General features: G+C 43.7%; 1 protein-coding gene across 22 annotated transcripts in view; it reads right to left on the bottom strand.

Moving 5' to 3' along the window:
* The window catches only part of LOC126987553 (F-actin-uncapping protein LRRC16A-like), a 108,743-nt gene extending 92,527 nt beyond the window's left edge, over positions 1 to 16,216 (bottom strand). For 13 of the 22 annotated variants that reach the window (XM_050844615.1, XM_050844616.1, XM_050844614.1 and 10 more), the window contains exons 1-2: positions 16,049 to 16,196; positions 13,031 to 13,233 (exon numbers count right to left, since the gene is read on the bottom strand). In XM_050844615.1, coding sequence (XP_050700572.1) covers positions 13,031 to 13,067 — 37 coding nt within the window. In that variant the 5' untranslated portion in view covers positions 13,068 to 13,233; positions 16,049 to 16,196. Of the gene's footprint in view, positions 1 to 13,030; positions 13,234 to 16,048 lie in introns of all 22 variants that reach the window. The other 9 variants (XM_050844605.1, XM_050844608.1, XM_050844607.1 and 6 more) reach the window with 3 other exon arrangements.
* Positions 16,217 to 23,170: the final 6,954 nt, after the last annotated feature.

The following is a 23,170-nucleotide window of genomic DNA, read 5'->3' on the forward strand; positions in this document are numbered from 1 at the left end:
AAAGACAGATAAAAGACGTAGTAATGGCCTTGGTGGAAGACACGGGGGGAGAAAATGGAAAGAAGGGAGGAAGGAAGGAAGGAAATGAACGAGGAACACATACATAGATAGATAGGATAGTTATAGGTAGAGAGAGAGAAAGGAAGGAAGGAAGGAAATAACGAGAAACACATATATAGATAGATAGGATAGTTATAGGTAGGAAGAGAGAAAGAAAGAAAGGAAGGAAGGAAGATGGGAAGGAAGGCGTGTTGATGATGGTGATGATGCTAGTGTCTGAATCTGTCTATCTATCTATCTATCTATCAAGCCCAGTAGATGCTTCCCTTCCCTTCCCTTCCCTGCCCCTCCCTTGTCATCCCTTCCCTTCTATGCTCTGCCCTGCCCCTCCCTTTCCTTTCCCAATCCTTTCCTCTCCTTTCTTTACCTTTCCTTTCCTTCCCTTCCCTTTCCTTTCCTTCCCTCCCATCCCTTCCCTTCCATTCCCCTCCCTTTCCTTTCCTTCCCTTCCCTCCCATCCCTTTCCTTCCATTCCCCATCCCTTTCCTTCCCTCCCATCCCTTTCCTTCCATTCCCCATCCCTTTCCTTCCATTCCCCATCCCATCCCTTCCCTTCCCTTCCCGTCCCCTCATTCTGGGCTGGACATATTTAAAGGCCGGGCATGTACCAAATTGACATGTTGGATAAAGTAATGGCTTATGACAACAAGGGTGTGTCCAAGGGTAAGGGAGGAAGGGAAGAGTTCAGGAAGGGCTTGAACTGCTCCTTTGTTCTCATTGCTTTGTTTATGTTAGCTTTGTGGTTTAGTGACAGACAGACAGACAGATAAACAGACACACAGACACCCACACACACACACACTAAGAAAATAAACATACACTCCAGATTCATAAGTAAAAATATAAGTAACTTCCATTCATTATGTCTCTTACTTTCTTTTTGGTGTGTGTGTCTAAGGATAAATAGGATAGATTAGGACATGGGGACAGGATAACACGGCCATGACAGGATACACTAATTATGGATATGGTGGTAGGATAATGAGCCTGACAAAATACAATAAAAAAACAATATAAACATGACTAAATCCTGTTCAGTACAAATGAGTAGCCCCCCCCCCACACACACACACATCTTACCCTCCCATCCCAGAGATATTAACCCATTACATTAAACATATATATTTAACACAGCACATTAATTCCCACCAATACAAAGAAAAACTCTCCACAAGTAACATTACGGAGGATTAACACGGCAATTAACAGCTTAAAGTATTAGTCTTGTATAGAAGCCATGCAAATAAACTTTTATTGAATTCTGCGCGCCTCTCCCCACACACCAATTTACCCTTTTATATCTCTATGTCACCCCTTGACTGTGGATTTCCAACAAGAAGACATCACCAAGCTACAGGAATGCAACAAAAAGTGGCTGCTACAATTCAGTGAAGAAAAATGTAAAGTCCTGCACCTTGGGAGGGGATATCCAGCACACCAATACCACCACATGGGAAACACTCCACTATCCACCACAGAGGCAGAGAAGGACCTGAGACTATATGTTACCAGGCTACCAGTGAAGGGATATCCAGCACACCAATACCACATGGGAAACACTCCACTATCCACCACAGAGGCAGAGAAGGACCTGGGACTATTTGTTACCAGGCTACCAGTGAAGGGATATCCAGCACACCAATACCTCATGGGAAACACTCCACTATCCACCACAGAGGCAGAGAAGGACCTGGGACTATATGTTACCAGGCTACCAGTGAAGGGATATCCAGCACACCAATACCACATGAGAAACACTCCACTATCCACCACAGAGGCAGAGAAAGACCTGGGACTATATGTTACCAGGCTACCAGTGAAGGGATATCCAGCACACCAATACCACATAGGAAACACTGCACTATCCACCACAGAGGCAGAGAAAGACCTGGGACTATATGTTACCAGGCTACCAGTGAAGGCCAAATCCGTGCCAGTCGCAGCGGAAGGGCTAATGGGAGCCTACACGATAGCTGCCCATGGCCTCAGTGCTCATCTCTGACACACTGGCCCTTGAGCGCTGGGTTACTAGAATATCCAGGTAACCACTGTTTATCTTCCCTAGGTTTCCCCAAGTGCCTATTTATCGACCAGCCTGAAAGGGAGGATGAACAGCTGAGTGAGCTTCACCTACGCCTTGCTGGTACATCTTATTGTAAGTAAAAAGTGAACAGTGATTATAGTGATTGACCTCTCTTTACCTCATCTTTTGTAGGAGCAGTGATTGGCAGGCTTTTTGTGTGTGCCCTTGAGCTGCTTCCTTTGTTGCAAAAAATAAATAAATAAGAATCGCTGTTGAGCTTTCCTTCTAATATTTCCAGCCTCTCACAGTATTAAAAGCCATGATGCACAGCTGAAGGTCCTCCCACATACAGTTCAGCAGATGAGGAGCAAATTTAGCCAAGAGTATGATCCCCTAATGAAGGGTAGCAATAGAAACAACCTTTGGGGCCTAGAGCTTCACACAGCAATACTCAGCAGCTTCCTTCCCTTGCTTATCCACCTGAGGAGCAAGACTTCCCATGACCCTCTGATAGGTGACAGAAGGAAGTTGGAAAGTTTTGCTTAGTCGGCGCAACATCTGTGGTCGTATGCCGGAGAGAGACAGAAGGGGAAGGAATTATAGGAGAAGGGAACAGATCCCAGGAGACGAGACACAACCCTGAATTAATACCTGGTACCCATTCACTGCTGGGTGGACAGGAGCGTAGGGTATCGGAAAAGCTGCCCAAATTTTTCCACTCCGCCCAGGAATCGAACCCGGGCTCTCTCGGTTGTGAGCTGAGTGTGCTAACCACTGCACCACAAAGCCCCAGTGACAGCAGGACAACCAACCTCTAGGGCCTGAGACACACAGACTATGATGCTCAGCTGAAGCTCCTGACCATGTGATGATATGAGGCACATATTCTCAAACATTTCAGGGCTTACACACACACACACACACACACACACACACACACACACACACACATCAGACACGGCTTTCCTGAGGTTGAGGGTACTTTCTTAGGTAGTTCTATGAGCCCTGTGATAGTGTGACGAGGCTTCTGCACCAGGATTGTGGAAAAACATGAACGAGAACCCGACTTATCTCCTTTGTGGTCTTGGGAAACCATTGCTGTGAGAGCCAAAAGCATCTACGGATACGACCCTGAGTAACATTCTTTGCCATGATCCCCCGATAAGCGCTGGCAAGAGACAACTATGAGGACCTGCCAGCTGAACACTATGCCTGCCCTCTCCCTCCCTCCCCTGCAGTGATGAGCGACATGAGGGGCAAGGAAGCAGTTCATCTTGCACTCGTCTGTCTGGCCAATCAGTGTGTGGCAGGAGTTAAAGAGGCACACCTAGCAGGCCAAGGATGAGAGACACTGTAGGAACGCTATCAGGGCAGCACAATGATGAGTGCCAGGCCTCCCACAGGGGCATGCACGGAGCCGCAACGTCTCCTGCTTTATGGTAATGCAGCAGCAATCAGAGGCTGCCTGGGGAGTGGGACTCACGTGTCTGCGTTACAGCTCAGTGGTGTGAAGGGATCCAGGTGTTACTTCCTGCTTGTCACTGTCATCCCCCAGGCTGTCCACAGCAGCAGGAAATACAGGTACAGCACGTGTGCTGTACCTGTGTACCCTGTACCCTCAGGTAAACATTTATGGTACAGTGCCCAAAATAGGGTTATCAGGATTATGAACAAACTTGAGCAACTTTTTTTTTTGTTCTTATATTTACATAATTTTGCAGTTACCTCATTTTTTTTTTTTTTTTTTAATATAATTGTCCTGTGCTGTGATAGCAGGCTTGCTAAGGAAGTCCAGCAATCTGTCAATTCAAGGCCTTGTCAGGCAACAGGTACCTGTGGCTGGCTGCCCCCTGTGCCTCCCTCCCTCCCTCCCAAGGGTGGCCAGGAACCCTCAGGTAACACCTCCAGGAGCTGCCTAACACACTGACCTCCTCCCCCTACAAAGTGGGTCAATAACCTCCCTGGCCCAGCCACTCAGGCCAAGGACAAAGGGATGAGCACCAGCCAGTACCTGCCTGGCCCTGCCCTCAGAGCCTGGCAAAAATAGCTACACTATTACATCACCTTTAAGGGACTCCACTGCCTCATCACTTCCTAAAATTAACACAAATTATATTAAACACTTTCACAACTTAATTTAGCAGCTTGGTGGGTTTTAGCTTATGGATATATATACATATATACATATAGATAGATAGATAGTGATGGAGACATAGATATTTTTTTTGAAGGGGGAATAAGGAAGAGCATTGAATATTTAAACAAATATTTGTGGTCTGTTTATCGCTCCTTGACAACAGAATGCTGCAGTCACTCCCCTGCCGTGAACACTTGCAACTTTTACAGGTCTACAAGGAATTAGGAAATATATAAACTGGAAAATTACATAAATGTCAGTTTTAACTAGAGTACTTCAGCTATATGGCCTGGCCCCCCATGGGCTGCAACCTACATGTTTGGCACTTTCCAGAGCAGCTGGAAAACAGCACAAAAAGTTATGTAAAGTCAGGGTACGAGGTGACTGGTGAGCATCACCTCGGTGCTCATCTTACTGAGGCTGAGGTGGATCCAAGCACTCACTGAGTTATATACTAAGCTTTGTTGTATTCAGGTTTCCCTGTTTTCCTGACATCCCTACCAACCAAGCCACACAAAAATGTGCACTGGACAGGCTGTGAGCAAAGCGACACATCCCAGACTCAAATCACGGCTGCTCAGGTTCATGGCATGGCTGCCTCATCTTAATCATTGAAGGCGCTTTTCTCTCCCCTCCTCTTTGTGCAATTTTAGTTTTGTCTTTAAATGTTGTACACTGACAAAAACGGTATACTATATAAACTGCCAGGATACACTGATGGTGCACCTGTCCATCAGGGAGGAAGCACTATGCCCTACAGGCTACAACACACAAAACTTGATTTCAAGCTTTATGAAACCTTCCTGGAGCACCCAGGCAAGATTACCACACCTTGCTGAGGAGTCTGTCTGGCTCACCTAAACCTGAACCTTGCTGGCAGCTGAACCCAACCAAACATGTCACCCTTCATCTAACAACAGCCTTTACAGATTATCAAAACTTGACTCTGTTTCCCTTTAGACAGTCTCTGAGAAATCTATAAAAGGAAGTGAAGAGAGTTATGGATGCCAAACCTCAATATGAAAAATGAGAAGAAACAATACTAGCAATGGAGCAAAAGCTTCACTAAGTCTTCCATAGAGATTCCAACCCAACACACCAAGGGGTAGAAACACTCATTTAACCAAGAAAACAACAACCATACAAGGCAACTCAAGTGCAAAATCTGTGTTGGCTGCATGACTCAGCCTATGCCGGCAGGATGGAATGTTAAAGTTCTCTGATAAGCTCCGCAGCACATCCTGTGTGGGAAAGGCAGAGGAAGTCTGTGGCCGGACACTGACTAAACACTGCACACTGGATCCTGTGCCCGAGACAAGATTACAACATTTTTTTCCTACAGGCATTGTTTTCAAGATGCTGGCTGGAGAGCTTTCAAATTATATGCTTGACAGTCATATCAACCCTCATCAAGTCTTCTCAACCATCACTGCAGAAAAATGTGTCACTATGTTCTATCTGTATCTCCAACGCCCTGCTCCCTCACGGGACAGGTGGCCACGGCAGAAGTGTCTCCATATCTCCCTGTTCTGGCACTCCCTCTCTGCACACTCAAATCCTGCTACTTCCAACTCCCTCGCTCCAATACTCACTCACCCTACTGATCCACTTCACAGGTGGTCTTCCCCTGACACCCCCTCCCTCAATCCTTCCCTCATACACTCTCTTCACAAAGTCATTCTCCTTCATTCTCATCATGGGTCCAAACCATCTCAGCGCACCACATTTCAACCACTCAACCACTCCACAATCCGCTCCTTTCTCTGTCACACCCACGCCAAGCCTCTCATACACGCTTTCATTATTTTCTCCATCCCATCCTGACACACCACATCCACCTCTTATAAAACTCATTTCTCCTGCACGTATTCTCGATTGCTGTTCTGCATCCTACGTCCACGTCTCTGGCACAAATGACAGAGTTGGCAGGACAATACTGGTTCTTATTCCCTTTCTTCTTTGTTTGTGTGCACACACACACAAACACACTCGCACGCTTCCCTGCACGCATACACATGAGGAGCTCACTCCACTTGCTCCACAACTACTGCTGCCATCCTCAACTATTACTGCAAGGCTCTGCTTCTTGGTATCTCAAGTGTGCCGCTGCCAACCCCTGAGCCCGGGGCCGCCAGCAGAGTGCCAGAATAACTCCTCTTAATTAAGGCAGTAACAACTGTAGCTCACTGGTTAGATGACCTTTAGCACAGCCAAGCCAATGTGAAGCCACATGAGATCAGCCACATGAGATCAGCCACATGAGATCAGCCATGATGGAGCAAGTTTAAGTGTAATGATAACTGTTAAGAGGTATTGCACAAGACAAAGGTAATGACGCGTCATTATCCCGGACAGAGAGAAGAATGGCCTTTGTCTACACCCGCCACACACTCACTCCTCAGGTGTTTCCACTTCCTTCACAAACAACAAAATGCAACAATGTTTTGCTCCTCATCATGGGGCTAACACTAAGCTTCCCTCACAAAAAAAAAAATGTTAGCAAAATACTTATATAAATTAAACTAAAAGCAAAGACCAAACATGGCACAGCAGACAACCACAGACACCAAACAAGAAGAGGGATGTTTCAGTCTTGTCACTGAGCACTACAAGGAAGCTCACAGTACACAGAGGTCAGTGTGTCCTGGACAACCCAGCTTCAAGTCCCGCCCGCCACAAGCTGACACTTTTCAGTCATCTCCGCTTGGCCTAAAACAACCCAAGTGCCGTCCAGATGACTGCCTGCCAACCCAGACTCTAGCCAGACTACCCACATGCTGCCCTGAAGAAAATCTATCAACCCAGACTCTAGATTACTTCTCCAAAGAGAGGCTCAAAGATGAGCTCCGGGGGGCAGGCAGCATGAGCCAAAAACAAGATGGCGCCACTATAAACACTCGCCTGCACCAGAATGGGCCGGGCCAAATCAGGCCCCACCAGGGAAAAGCCTAATGGTGCAATAGGCCATGACGTAAAAAATAAAAAAAATAAAAGATTAAGGGGAGCTCAGAGCAGGGATGGCCCGAAGGGAATGCAGTTGGGGGGGGGTAAGGTAAACTATGACCAACTCAGTCATTTTATGACCAACTCCAAACTGGCGAGCCAAGCTGCCATTTCAAGGGGTTTTTTTAACTTTCACCTTTTTTTTTTTTTTATTTTTTTATTATAATTTATCATATAAATGATGAATTTTTTTATTATTGCATTTAAAAAAAAAATAATATAAAATGTGACAAAAAGAAATAAATTTACTTTATGCAAAAAAAAAGTAAAAAAAAATCAAAATGATGCATGGAAGGATTTGGAGGATCACCCAAACATAGCCAGCGCTAACCCCTGCAGGAGGCTGGTTCAAGAGTGATGATACTGAGCCAGTATACAGTTCGGCCATCCATGCTCCCTGGTCCCTCCCGCCTGTGGCCATTCCTGCCTAAAAAAAAAAAAAAAAAAAAAAAATTTGACCAACTCACTAGGACTTTTTGACCAACTCCGACCAAACATTGGGGGGGGGTGACCCCCCCCCACCCCCCCCCGCTCGGGCCATCCCTGGCTCAGAGGGGCAGCATGAGCCAAGCAAGATGGCACCATGCACTATAAAACACATGCCTGCACCAACAATGGGCTTGGCGCCAACCAGCATACCCCCCTCAAGAAAGCCTGCCAGCACTACAGGGAAAAAGTCTTTAGAAACACACTAATGACAGATCAAGATCATGGTTTCTGGAAGCAAACACTTGGCAACTTAAGTGCAAAATCTGTGTGTGTGTACAGCAGGATGACGCCAATAACTATTTCAAAATAATGGTTTTGACAATATTATTTTTTAAACAAAGCAAGCAGCTCAAGGACATAAATATGGGAAGGAAACGTCTGGGAGCACCTTGGACAGCATCTGTTTCCACCACCCTTGTGATGTAGTTGTCAGCCTTGCCGCGTGGTCATGGCCAAGGTAAAGGTAAACTTGGGGAGCGGCCTCAGTGCTCATCTCCGTCCCATTGGCTCCTGAGCCTGTGGTGGTCAGAACCCATCACCCGGGACACAGGGCAAGGGCAACATCCAGGTCACCACAGTTTACCTTCCCCAGGTTTCCCCAGGTACCCATTTATCAACCAGCCCAAAAGGGAGGAACAGCTGGGTGAGCTGCACACCAACTGCCTATGCTGGGATTCCAACCCCGGCCCACAGATTCATAGCTGGGCATGCTAACCCTTAGAGCACAGCAGCACTGCCAAGGATACATGCATAAAGGGATCACTGGTACTGCCACCCCTAGACTTTCACCTATCTTTGCCACTGCAGCCCCTCCTTTTACAACTTATTTTTTTGCTTAGAAATAGTAATTACATTGACATGAAAAATATAAAATTTGCATCAAAATAATTAACAAAGCTTGATATTATGAGTGTTCCAAGGCTTGTGCACGGAGGCTACTGTGGCGCACCAACGGACAGACGTCAATGCTGACCTCTCATGCCGGGGTCACCCGCCTCCATCAACTCATAATCAAACCTGAACCCTTGGCGAAAATATACCACAGCAGCGCACACACCACCTTACACCACAGCGTGGGAACTTTTGAGCTACAGATGGCCTGACCGTGACTAACGAGAGGAAATAATAATAGTTCACAGAGCTTTGTTCTACTCACAATGCACAGCAGGTCACCCATGACTTAGACCTTAATGTATGCACAGCGTTGAGTGGTATCCTAATAGTTCACTGCACTATCGCAATAATATGACCATTTCTTCGGCTTGGCTCTCATTTCTGGTACTGCTCAATGGTGTGTTTACATGTAGGTCAGCAGTCACAATGTTTGATCACGGTGTCATTGTCTCTTATCCTTGGTCATGGCCGTGACACCCACTAGCTCTGTATTTCTCATGCTCTGTGGTTTATAGTTGTGTGTGTGCTGCTGTGTGATAGTTTAGCCCCCACAAACAGTAATTAGGGTTGTCCAGGATGACGCGGGTTCACATCCCGCCCAGTGCCACAAGCTGGGATTTTTCAGTCACCGCCGAGTGGCCTAAGACTACCCACATGCTGTCCAGAAGACCACCTATATCAACCCAGACTCTAGATTCTATGATCAAAGATGAGCTCCGGGGGCCAGCACGAGCCAATGCAAGATGGCGCCACTATAAACGCTTGCGCCACAACGGGCTGCGGCCAACCATCAGGCCCTACTACGAAAGCCTACCAGCGACACAGGCGAAGACGTAAAAAAAAAAAAAAAAAGTGTATTGACGGAGGTGGGTGAGCCAGGAAAGAGGGTCTAACATGATGACGGGGTGAATGGTGCGTCACAGTAGCCTCCCTGGCTAAGCCTCGGAACCGCCATCAATCCAAACACCTCTAAACTCCTTTGAGTTATATATCATTCATGTCAACTGAATTATGACTCTTACTATTTCACCAAAAAATGTAGTAATAGGAGGACTTCAAATGGAAAAAATGAGTAAAAGTCCTGAAGCAGCAGCACCAATCATTAACCCTTTATATATGTGTTTCAACATCACAAAAAAAAACTTTACTGCCAACAAAGTCATTTTCTTGTGCACCCATTGGACATTATCGGCGAGATCCAACGGTACACACTTTATTTCACCCATGTGTGTTGGCAGAGGAGTGGAATCTTCCGACAAATTTCATCTTCCTTTGATTCTCACAGCAAGGTAAGGTAAAGCTGAGGGTTTACGTCATAGCAGCGTGTGACCTCGGTGCTGATGTGTCATATTGGCCCTTGAGCCTCTGGTGGGAAGAACCCATCACCCCGGGACACAGAGGTAGTGTTACATCCAGGTTACCACAGTTTACCTTCCCCAGGTGTTCACATAGCTAGGCATGCTAACCACTGCACTCTTGATCAACTGTTCCTTTGGTCATTTTAGTGATAAAATGTTTACTATTCTATTATTTTCAGTCAATGTTAAGAATCCAGTTAAAAAAACTTATTTCCAGAGACTTCATCAGCCCCAAAACCAGCAACCTGACAATGTGTTTAGCGAACAAATACTGTGCATGAAATTAAGCACTGTAAATTAGGCTTTAACCCCTTGACTGTGGATTTCCTTCAAGAACACCTCACTAAGCTACAGGAATGGAACAAAAAGTGGCTGCTACATCAATGACAAAAAATGTGAAGTCATGCATCTTGGAAGATATCCAGCACACCAATACCACATGGGAAACACTCCACTATCCACCACAGAGGCAGAGAAAGACTAGGGAGTACATGTTACCAGGCTACCAGTGAAGGCGAAATCCGTGCCAATCACAGTGGACGGGTTAATTAATCGTCATTCAAAGACTAAGATTCAAAAACAACTCGACAGCTACTAAAACAACAACACGAGACCTCCAGTACGAACACCATGAAACGTCAATAAAGACACACACACACAGACATTTTTACCACGTGGATAAGCCCCCTTGTCACGGTGATACAGGTCATTGAAAAGAACACAGGAAAACAAAACACACCTTCAGATATCACAAGCTTTGGCAGTGAAAAGACACACACACAAACTATACACACCCGCAAACATGACAAGCTTCAGCCGACCAGAGCAACGTCATGTCACACACTTCAACCACGGGGAAAAGAATGCAGAAATGAACAAAAAATCTACTTAGGAGCCTTATGAGGGAAGTGAGGAGCATCTACGAGTTTGAGTTTAAGTAACGAAGACTCAATTTACTTCATCATTTCTTTATTTCCCTTCATCTCAACCACTTTTCGTCACCCTGTGCTCCTGAACTTCCTCCTCCACTTGCACCAAACTTCAAGACTTCATCCTTGTCCACCATGTCCTCCACCTTATTTACTGCACAAGAGTCATTTGCGCCCTTATTTTCACCCCTTTTCCACCACACTATGCTCCTGAACTTCCTCCTCCACTAGCACCTAACTTCAAGCCTTCATCCTCTTCCACTCCTTCCTCTAACTCATTTATTTCACATTCACTAATTCCTACTTTCCCTTACCACCATCACCCCTTAATCCATCACCTAAGCCACTAGATAAGTATATTCCCCACGCTGGTGCTACATCTACCCATCCTCGGTCCTCGGTGGGGGAGGGGAATAGTGACCTGCAGGCTATGGTGACCTAACCACTGACCCCTCCTCCTCCTCCTCCTTGACCTCGGGATGATCCTTAGTAGAAGGGGTCAAGGAGATAAAGCTAACAGACTCCCTCCCTCTCCCCCATCAGACAAAGTGGTGACCTCCTAGCCACCGTGACCTGAACACTGACCACCCTCCACGTCCTCCTCCACCCTGTCAATGAGAGATGGTCCTTGCTATGTAGGTCATGGAGGTAAAGCCATCACACACTCTGGGGAATGTTGAAGCGAGGGTAGCCAACTAATTTTGAGACACTGACTGTTGGTTTCTGTGAAAAACATGATGCTTTCTATTAAGGAGTATTAAGGAGTGCTGGACTCTCCTTCTTCAATAACTTTTAATTCTATTGTTCAAGTCTAATATTACGATAAGCTGAGGTTATGCCATTTTAATTGGAAGACAGACTCAACCAGTCACTATATGTCAATCGTGTTAGTAGTGCTGCCTGCTCGCCTGACTGGAGTGTCTGACTGTTACTTTTGGGCCCTGCCTTCCCTGCCCAGTCTAGGCTGGTTGCCGGTTGGTATGGCCCTACCAGGTGAGAATACCAGGTGAGGAAAGTTTTATTTTTCGGGAATCATTAAAATATTCACTTTTCAATGTCTGGGGTGCACCCATCGCCGCCCTGCTCCCACCCTTGATCACCGGCCGGCATAGTGGACCACACCTGCCGCTGCCCTGTCCTGCCCCACGCTGTGTATTTCTGCCGGCCTACACCACATGCCCAATGACTGTAAACTAACCTAACCTATCAACCCAACATTACCTACCTAATGAACGGACTTAGCTCCCCCTCTCGACGGCCATTCTTACAGTCGTTTCCGAATGTTCGGAAGACGGTCCCTAACACGTTCGGGTGGCTCCTACAGTAGTAGTAGTATAGTAGTAATAGTAGTAGTAATAGTAGTACTACTAGTACGACTACTACTACTACTACTGTATAAGCCACCCGAACATGTTAGGGACCGTCTTCGGAACATTCGGAAACAACTGTAAGTGGCCCTTATTGGAGGAACTGTCCCCCTTGAACCCCCTAACAGTGGGACTTGACCCCCTCGGCCCCCCTTCTATTTTCCAGGAGTCATTCATTACTGCACTGCATTCAGGGACCAAGAAGCATTCCATAGCGTAAGTATTAGCTTAAGAGGTGGCTGACCCTTCTGCAGCATTAACCCACACGCCCTCGCTCTCCCCCATCAGGCACTAGTGGTGACCTGACCCCTGTGACCTGACCACCCTGTCCTCGCGCCCTTCCTCTCCCCCATCAGGCCTAGTGGTGACCTGCCCCCCGTGACCTGACCACCCCGTCCTCGCGCCCTTCCTCTCCCCCATCAGGCCTAGTGGTGACCTGCCCCCCGTGACCTGACCACCCCGTCCTCGCGCCCTTCCTCTCCCCCATCAGGCCTAGTGGTGACCTGCCCCCGTGACCCACCCCTGTCCTCGCGCCCTTCCTCTCCCCCATCAGACCTAGTGGTGACCTGCCCCCCGTGACCTGACCACCCTGTCCTCGCGCCCTTCCTCTCCCCCATCAGACCTAGTGGTGACCTGCCCCCCGTGACCTGACCACCCTCCTCCAGCCTGTCCTCGCGCCCTCCCTCTCCCTCCCCCCCATGAGGCCTGACCCCCGTGACCTGACCACCACCTCCTCCTTGTTTACATTCCCTCCACCATTAAACACCTACCACTCAGCTCGCGGGTGATTATGTTCCTCCCGCTCATCTTCTCGGCTCGCTGCGCACACCGGGGGCACGTCACGACATCCTACACCATTCCGGGTCACGTTCACTTCGTTGTGGCGCAAAGGGGCGGCGAGCACGGCCAAAAAGGAGGGCGGCGCGGCGGCGGGAGTGTCCCTCACCACGCCATTCTGATGACGTCACGCCCGCTGCCAAACGTGCGCTTATATTGATCATGAAAACCCCTATTACCACCCCTTTTAACAGACACACACGGTAAAAAAACATGTATGCAATTTTATGTCATCTTTGGTATATTATCTCTAAGGGTTGGGAACAGTCTCCAAGCATATTCGTCTCTCTCGATATTGATCACAAAATCCCTATAACCAGACTTTTATACTGATTATGATGGTAAAAAAAACATGTATGGAATTTTATGTCATCTGGGTTATGTTATCTCTAAGGGTTGGGAACAGTTTCCAAGCATATTCGTCTCTCTCGATATTGATCACAAAATCCCTATAACCAGACTTTTAAACTGATTATGACAGTAAAAAAACATGTATGGAATTTTATGTCATCTGGGTTATGTTATCTCTAAGGGTTGGGAACAGTTTCCAAGCATATTCGTCTCTCTCGATATTGATCACAAAATCCCTATAACCAGACTTTTATACTGATTATGATGGTAAAAAAACATGTATGCAATTTTATGTCATCTGGGTTATGTTATCTCTAAGGGTTGGGAACAGTCTCCAAGCATATTCGTCTCTCTCGATATTGATCACAAAATCCCTATAACCAGACTTTTAAACTCATTAAGACGGTAAAAAAACATGTATGCAATTTTATGTCATCTTGGTTATATTATCTCTAAGGGTTGGGAACAGCCTCCAAGCCCTGTCAAACGTCTACTATATTGAACACAAAACCACTATGGCAAGCCTTCCTTATCGACTAAAACGGAAAAAACACTCATTATTTTTTATCCTCCTTCTCATTTAATCTGTAAGGAGTGTACGTGGACAGCCTACAAGCATTCTTTCTCAATATTGATCACAAAATCCTATATATTAACAACAGTCTAACCTGCTTGCAACGATAAAAACACGCTTAATTTAATATCATATATCCCGCCTCTTTCATCTCATCTCTATGGTGTGGGAATAGCCTCCATATAATCACTTTCGTTTCTTTTCAATATTGATCACAAAACTCAACTACAAACATTCAAAACTAATTAGTAAGACAACAAGAAACACGTATTTATAGCTAATTTTATATCATCTCGTCTCTAAGGTAGCATTTTTGACCCAGCATCTCATCCCATTTCTCTATTAATGATATATATGGCAGCTTCGATCCATTAATTCCCAGCAGCATCTTAAAATAATACTTAAAACAAGCAGTAACTTTAAATAATCCTCCCGTCACCTCGTCTGCAGAGGGCGGGGAAGGGCTCTCAATATTATAGCGGCGTATGGCACTTCCCTCCTACGTGAGACTTGCATAGAAATTGTTCCTGGAAAGGCTTGGCGGTGATTCAAGGGGGCCATCATTTACGTGCTGAAACTCATCCCTGAACTAATTGATCACTCTCCACCTCTGCTTCAACCGATGAGCTCTTGATCGCAGCTAGGTGGAAAAAATGATGATCGCTTAATTGTCAACTGAACCGATGAGTCAACCCTCGCACACCTCACCTCGTGGACGTACTTACCTATATCTAATCAGCCTGTACCTGCGTCTCCACCTCACATGAACCCTTGCCTTCCTGCACTCAGACTATATAGTGTGATCATGGCCTGACAAATGAACCATGTATATATAGTTAGCTATGCCCCGCAGCACACTAAACCTCGTATACAAAGCTATATATAAGTATCAGTAGTAATATACCTTAATCAACATGCACCTATGATCTCCTGCAGTCAGACTATATAGTGTGATCATGGCCTGACAAATGAACCATGTATATATAGTTAGCTATGCCCCGCAGCACACTAAACCTCGTATACAAAGCTATATATAAGTATCAGTAGTAATATACCTTAATCAACATGCACCTAGGATCTCCTGCAGTCAAACTCTTAATTATGATCATGGCCTGACAATTAACTGACCTAATGTACGTAGTAGTTTAAACCTTCCCCCTGCACACACACTTCATTCGTAGCTATATGTATTTATCTATCAATGCATTATCAACTTGCACTATGGATTTCCACCACTCCTGAATCTTTGCCTTCATGCAGTCAAGCTACAATGATCATAGCCTGACAGTTGAACCATGTAGGATAGTTAGCCCTCCCCCGCAACACACTAAACCTCGTATAGGCTATAAAGTTATATATCAGTACTACCTTAATCAACATGCACCAATAGGATCGCCACCTCTCCTGCACCCTTGCTTTCCTGCTGTCATATCACGGCCTGACAACTGAACAATGTACTTAACCCTTCCCCTTACACACACACACTTCCTTTCGTATATGTATTTATCTATATCAGTGCCTTATATCAACTTGCATTATGGATTTCCACCACCCCTGATCCTTTGCTTTCCTGCAGTCAAGCTATAATGGTGTAGTTACCCATCCTCCCTACACACACACACACACACACACACACACACACACACACACACACACATCATTTCGTATATATATTTACTATCTGTCAATGCTTTGTCACTCTGCGCTATATGAATCTCCACCACCCCTGAACCTTTGCTTTCCTGCAGTCAAACAGTTACTAAAATGATCATGGCCTGTCATTTGAACCACGTCGTTAACCCTTCCATTTCCCCCTCCCCGCCACCACCACACCTTCTCGTATATATAATTAACCTATTAACATCTTGCCAGCCTGTATTTAGCACCTCCAAACCCTTTTTTCAACTATAGCTGCTTTTGTCATGCAGTCAAGCTACACACACACACACACACACACACGCACACAAACACCTAGCTATCCCTGCCCTACTATCATTCTCTATTAATTAAGAACTCGTGTACTCACCTTCCGCCACCTTCAGCTTAAGGATATCCATCATGCGGTACACACACACACATACACACACGCACACCCACACCCACACACCGCCCGCCAGGGAAACTGAGTGGCGCGGAGATGCAGGTATTTCGGGAGGTGGTGGCGGCGGTGGTGGTTGGTGGTAGCGCGGTAATTACTATCTCGTATTATCAGCGTGTAGGCCAGTCCTTATCAGACGAGTGACATTGACGCCCTCCACAGCCAAACAATTACAAGGAACACACACACACACACACACACACACACACACACACTGGCAAATATGGAAGACTGAAGATAGATGAGACTTGATAATACTGTTTCAATCCGTTACTTACAGAATATGGACCGGGGGAAACTTATTATTAAAGAGAAGGGAAGAACACGAATCAAGTCATGAATACAAGATAATAGGTGCGGAAACAGTGTTATATAAGTAGTTTAGTTTCTCATATAGAAGTGTTGGTGCTTCGAGCGAGTTGGAAGCGGAGAGGTTAGGGGATGGGACATTCCGTAAGACTATAATAGATAAAACTAGATACGGAGACGGGACAACACACGAGATTAACGAACATTCTGTATACCACAACTACACACACACACACACACACACACACACACACACACACACACACACCTGGAGTTACGCATTGGTGGGTGCGTGTGTGCGTGCAGGTGTTTACGCAGGTAGCCACACACACACACACACACACACACACACGAGTCAGTCAACTGTATATACCGCTAACATTGTCACAAACTACTACTACTACTACTACTACGACTACTACTACTACTACTACTACTACTACTACTACTACTACTACTACTACTACTAATAATAATAATAATAATAATAATAATAATAATAATAATAATGTTCGTATATGTACAGTTGTCACAGGAAATGATGTGTCTTGACGAGAGAGAGAGAGAGAGAGAGAGAGAGAGAGAGAGTGTGTGTGTGTGTGTGTGTGTGTATTATTTCTGTCAACCAAGAGATATGGAATGATACGTACACACAGGAAAATAAAGAAAAAAGAAAGGCAGGAAAATAAAACAAAAAAGGGAATTAACAGAACAAAAAGAAAAACAGAAAGAAATGAAAAAATAAATAAAGCAAAAGAAAACGTAGTTAAATAAATATATATACATAAAGAAATAGCTAGAGACAGACATATGTAAGCTAAAGACAGACAGATGCAGATAGACCAGCACCACCCCGCCCCGCCCCGCCCCGCCCAGGTGTTGCCCCAGGCGGGTGCAGCCACTCAGGTGTTGTTCGTACTCGCGACCCGCTGACCCTGACCTGGGGACGGGGTGACTCTCCCCTCCCCCCCTGAGGCAGAGGTCAACACCGCCCTCAGGGAAAAGAAGAGGAAGAAAACAGTTTCCTGCACTCCGTCTTGTTATTCATCCTTTTATTGCTGTGTTATTCCTCCTTCTACTGCTCCTCCTGCCCCCTTTTTACTCGCTGCTACTACTACTACTACTACTACTACTACTAACTACTACTATTACGATATTACAACCATTGCCCTCTAACTTCATCAGAGAGGTGGAGAAAGTGTGGGGTGGGAGGAAGTGGCGCCTGCCTCTCCTTTCGTCACTAATGTTGTTGTCTGAGTCCCGCCTTCAGTGAACACAAGCAGGAACAACAATAATGACGCAAGTGGAGGCGCCAAGACACTCGTGGGACTCCTGACTTTCACTATAGCCAGACAATCGCGTATATACTACCGCTACGCAGATCTCTCACCCCTCACCCCCCCACACACACACCCCACTCCTTGCAATTGTGACGTCATGGTGACTCTAGAGACAAGCTTTCTGATCTGGAATGTTCTTGTACTTGACTAGTTTGCGCTCTAGGCAAGGCAAGATTCTCTCTGCGACAAGGTCAAATACTTTAAGCGGTGGCTGAGTGGTTTGCGTGCGGGCTCTGCGTCCAGGAGAAGCCGGGTTCGTGTCCCGTTCCGCCGCCATAAGCTGGGATTTTTCAGTCACCGTCGAGGGACCACTGACCACATGCTGTCCCGAAGACCACCTATCAACCCGGACTCTAGATTCTCTCTAAAAAGAGGATCAAAGATGAGCTCCGGGGGACAGCATGACATGAGACAAGCAAGATGGTGACACTATAAACATTTGCCTGCGCGCCATAACGGGCTGGGGTCGACCATCAGGCCCTACCAAGAAATCCTACCCCAGCCATAGGCAAAACGTAAATAAAAAAAATATAAAAAAATACACCCCTCAATAAATGCAACTTGTTTTTTTTTTTTCAGCAAGGGAAGCCGCTCAAGGGCAAAAAACAACAAACAACAATAGAGAAACAAAAAAGATCGCTGGGACGTTGCTGCTACAAAAGAAATCTGAGCGAGAGAAAAGTGAAATGGATGGAAATATGAACGAAATGAATGAAAATAGAAAACTTGAAACCGACAACGTTCTCGCCAATGCCTTGCGTTAATGCTCCACTCTCACAAGACTCATAATTATCTTGGCGTTTAAGAAGAAATGACTAAAAAAATAAAAAAAATAAATGGAAATATGAAATAAATGAATGAAAATACAAATCCTGAAACCGACAATGTTCTCGTCAATGCCTTTCGTTAACGCTACACTCTCACAAGACTCATAATTATCTTGTCGTTTAAGATGAAATGACAAAAAAATAAATGGAAATATGAAAGAAATTAATGAAAATACAAATCCTGAAACCGACAATGTTCTCACCAATGCCTTCCTTTAACGCTCCACACTCACGAGACTCATAATTACCTTGGCGTTTAAGAAGAAATGACTAAAAAAATAAAAAATAAATGGAAATATGAACGAAATGAATGAAAATACAAATCCTGAAACCGTTAATGTTCTCGCCAATGCCTTCCTTTAACACTCCACACTCACGACTCATAATTATCTTGGCGTTTAAGAAGAAATGACTAAAAAAATAAAAAATAAATGGAAATATGAACGAAATGAATGAAAATATAAATCCTGAAACCGTTAATGTTCTCGCCAATGCCTTCCGTTAACGCTCCACACTCACGAGACTCATAATTATCTTGGCGTTTAAGAAGAAATGACTAAAAAAATAAAAAAATAAATGGAAATATGAACGAAATGAATGAAAATACAAATCCTGAAACCGACAATGTTCTCGCCAATGCCTTCCGTTAACGCTCCACACTCACGAGACTTATAATTACCTTGGCGTTTAAGAAGAAATGACTAAAAAAATACAAAATAAATGGAAATATGAACGAAATGAATGAAAATACAAATCCTGAAACCGACAATGTTCTCGCCAATGCCTTCCGTTAACGCTCCACACTCACGAGACTTATAATTACCTTGGCGTTTAAGAAGAAATGACTAAAAAAATACAAAATAAATGGAAATATGAACGAAATGAATGAAAATGCAAATCCTGAAACCGACAATGTTCTCGCCAATGCCTTCCTTTAACGCTACACACTCACGAGACTCATAATTACCTTGGCGTTTAAGAAGAAATGACTAAAAAAATAAAAAATAAATGGAAATATGAACGAAATGAATGAAAATAGAAAACTTGAAACCGACAACGTTCTCGCCAATGCCTTCCGTTAACGCTCCACACTCACGAGACTCATAATTATCTTGGCGTTTAAGAAGAAATGACTAAAAAAATAAAAAATAAATGGAAATATGAACGAAATGAATGAAAATACAAATCCTGAAACCGACAATGTTCTCGCCAATGCCTTCCTTTAACACTCCACACTCACGACTCATAATTACCTTGGCGTTTAAGAAGAAATGACTAAAAAAATACAAAATAAATGGAAATATGAACGAAATGAATGAAAATACAAATCCTGAAACCGACAATGTTCTCACCAATGCCTTCCTTTAACGCTACACACTCACGACTCATAATTACCTTGGCGTTTAAGAAGAAATGACAAAAAAATCACTACAGCCCCTACCATTGTATCTTTTTCGTTTCCTGGTGCTAATTCCACGTGTATCCTTAATTGTATAATCACACAATGCACTGCCTGGGGGTTGGGATGGCATGTTCCTCCCTTCTCCTTTGTGTCGAATTAGCCTACTACTTCATATTTCACATAATGGAGCTTTTTATTTTAATTTTCCTGTATTATTTGCACTCTTTATGCATGTAAGGACAACTAAGGTGCTATTTAACTAGTGTGATATGATTTAGTTTTTATTCAGCCACATCGACAGAATTAGCCTACTACTTCATATTTCACGTAATGGAGCTTTTTATTTGAATTTTCCTGTATTATTTGCACTCTTTATGCATCGTGTAAGGACAATCAAGGTGCTATTTAACTAGTGTGATATGATTTTATTTTCTATTCAGCCGCATCGACAAGAATTAGCCTACTACTTCATATTTCACATACTGGAGTTTTTTATTTTAATTTTCCTGTATTATTAGCACTCTTTATGCATCATGTAAGGACAACTAAGGTGCTATTTAACTAGTGTGATATGATTTATTTTCTATTCAGCCACATCGACAAGAATTAGCCTATTACTTCATATTTCACGTTATGGAGCTTTTTATTTGAATTTTCCTGTATTATTTGCACTCTTTATGCATCATGTAAGGACAATCAAGGTGCTATTTAACTAGTGTGATATGATTTATTTTCTATTCAGCCGCATCGATAAGAATTAGCCTACTACTTCATATTTCACGTTATGGAGCTTTATATTTTAATTTTCCTGTATTATTTCCACTCCTTTTGCATCATGTAAGGACAATCAAGGTGCTATTTAACTAGTGTGATATGATTCATTTTCTATTCAGCCGCATCGACAAGAATTAGCCTACTACTTCATATTTCACATAATGGAGCTTTTTATTTTAATTTTCCTGTATTATTAGCACTCTTTATGCATCGTGTAAGGACAACTAAGGTGCTATTTAACTAGTGTGATATGATTTATTTTTTATTCAGCCGTATCGATAAGAATTAGCCTACTACTTCATATTTCACGTAATAGAGTTTTTATTTTAATTTTCCTGTATTATTTGCACTCTTTATGCATTATGTAAGGACAATCAAGGTGCTATTTAACTATTGTGATATGATTTATTTTTTTATTCAGCCGTATCGACAAGAATTAGCCTACTACTTCATATTTCACATACTGGAGTTTTTTTTTTTTTTTTTTCCTGTATTATTTGCACTCTTTATGCATCATGTAAGGACAATCAAGGTGCTATTTAACTAGTGTGATATGATTTATTTTTTTATTCAGCCGTATCGATAAGAATTAGCCTACTACTTCATATTTCACATACTGGAGTTTTTTTATTTTAATTTTCCTGTATTATTTGCACTCTTTATGCATCATGTAAGGACAATCAAGGTGCTATTTAACTAGTGTGATATGATTTATTTCTTTATTCAGCCGCATCGACAAGAATTAGCCTACTACTTCATATTTCACGTTATGGAGCTTTTTATTTTAATTTTCCTGTATTATTTGCACTCTTTATGCATCATGTAAGGACAATCAAGGTGCTATTTAACTAGTGTGATATGATTTATTTTCTATTCAGCCGCATCGACAAAAATTAGCCTACTTATTCATATTTCACGTAATAGAGTTTTTATTTTAATTTTCCTGTATTATTTGCACTCTTTATGCATCATACATCAAGGTGCTATTTAACTAGTGTGATATGATTTATTTTTTATTCAGCCGCACCGATAAGAATTAGCCTACTACTTCATATTTCACGTAATGGAGCTTTTTATTTGAATTTTCCTGAATTATTTGCAGTCTTTATGCATCGTGTAAGGACAATCAAGGTGCTATTTAACTAGTGTGATATGATTTATTTTTTATTCAGCCGCACCGATAAGAATTAGCCTACTACTTCATATTTCACACACTGGAGTTTTTTATTTTTATTTTCCTGTATTATTTGCACTTTATGCATCATGTAAGGACAATCAAGGTGCTATTTAACTAGTGTGATATGATTTATTTCTTATTCAGCCGCATCGACAATTAATTAAGTTGACGAGGCGAAGCAGCAAAGAAACAGTACTCGTTGGCGTTTTGAGTCCCGGCGGGGTAGTTTCAGCTTGGTTTATAATGGAATTGCTTGTTAAGATATTCTGTTATCACGCAATGTATTCTTTTATGAGGCAAAGGATTTTCTTATTCCTTCAACTCAAAACGTCTAATTTATATAAAACTACGACCCTTAAACTACTACTACTTCTGCTCTACTACCACCAGTCCACCACCATCACTACTACTACTACTGCTGCTACCTCTTCTACTACTACTACAACACACACACACACACACACGCTCGCTTGTACGCTAGACGGCCAACATTTAATATTTCGCCCTTCTATTATTCAGTGGCGCGCCCCGAGTTCGATGATCAGCGTATTGGCCGCACAGCTCAACAGACTATCTCTTGCTGGCTCCAGGGATCAAGGGATGAGGGATACAATGAATGAGGCAGGAACGGGTGTGGGATGTGGTTTGGGAATTTACAAGCTTCCCTCATGGTGCCCAGTTTGATCATACGCATTACCCTTTTGATTTTTTGTCTGTGTGTGTATTTAAATAGTTGTAGTTGTGTGGTCCTGTCTCCGTATCTGTATTTGTCTAACTTTTCCTTGAAGCAATTTGCACTCTCTTTGCCAATACTACATCCTCACTTAGTCTGTTCTAAACCTCTATATTTCTTTGCGGGAAGCTATATTTCTTTATGTCTCTCAAGCATCTTCCTTTCCTCAATTTTTTACTGTGTTCTCTTGTGTTCCTGGTGTTTATTCCTTCTTTTAGTAGTAACTCCTCTTTATCTACTGTGTGTGTGTGTGTGTGTGTGTGTGTGTGTGTGTACTTATCGATCTATGTCTCTCTGTATAATGTGAAACAGGATATTCGCCAGGACTTTCCCTCGCTGATAGGTTGAGGGGCAGGAAGTTGTTGGGAGCAGGAGTCACACACCACCACGCTGACTCAGAAAAGTCGCGCTGATGTGAATTCGTATACATGTATTCCAAGGATTGATCATTCAGAACTACTAAACCCAATGTTTGAAATTGCTAGTAA

This window comes from Eriocheir sinensis, chromosome 65, assembly GCF_024679095.1.
Source record: "Eriocheir sinensis breed Jianghai 21 chromosome 65, ASM2467909v1, whole genome shotgun sequence".
NCBI classification, from domain to species: Eukaryota; Metazoa; Arthropoda; class Malacostraca; order Decapoda; family Varunidae; genus Eriocheir; species Eriocheir sinensis.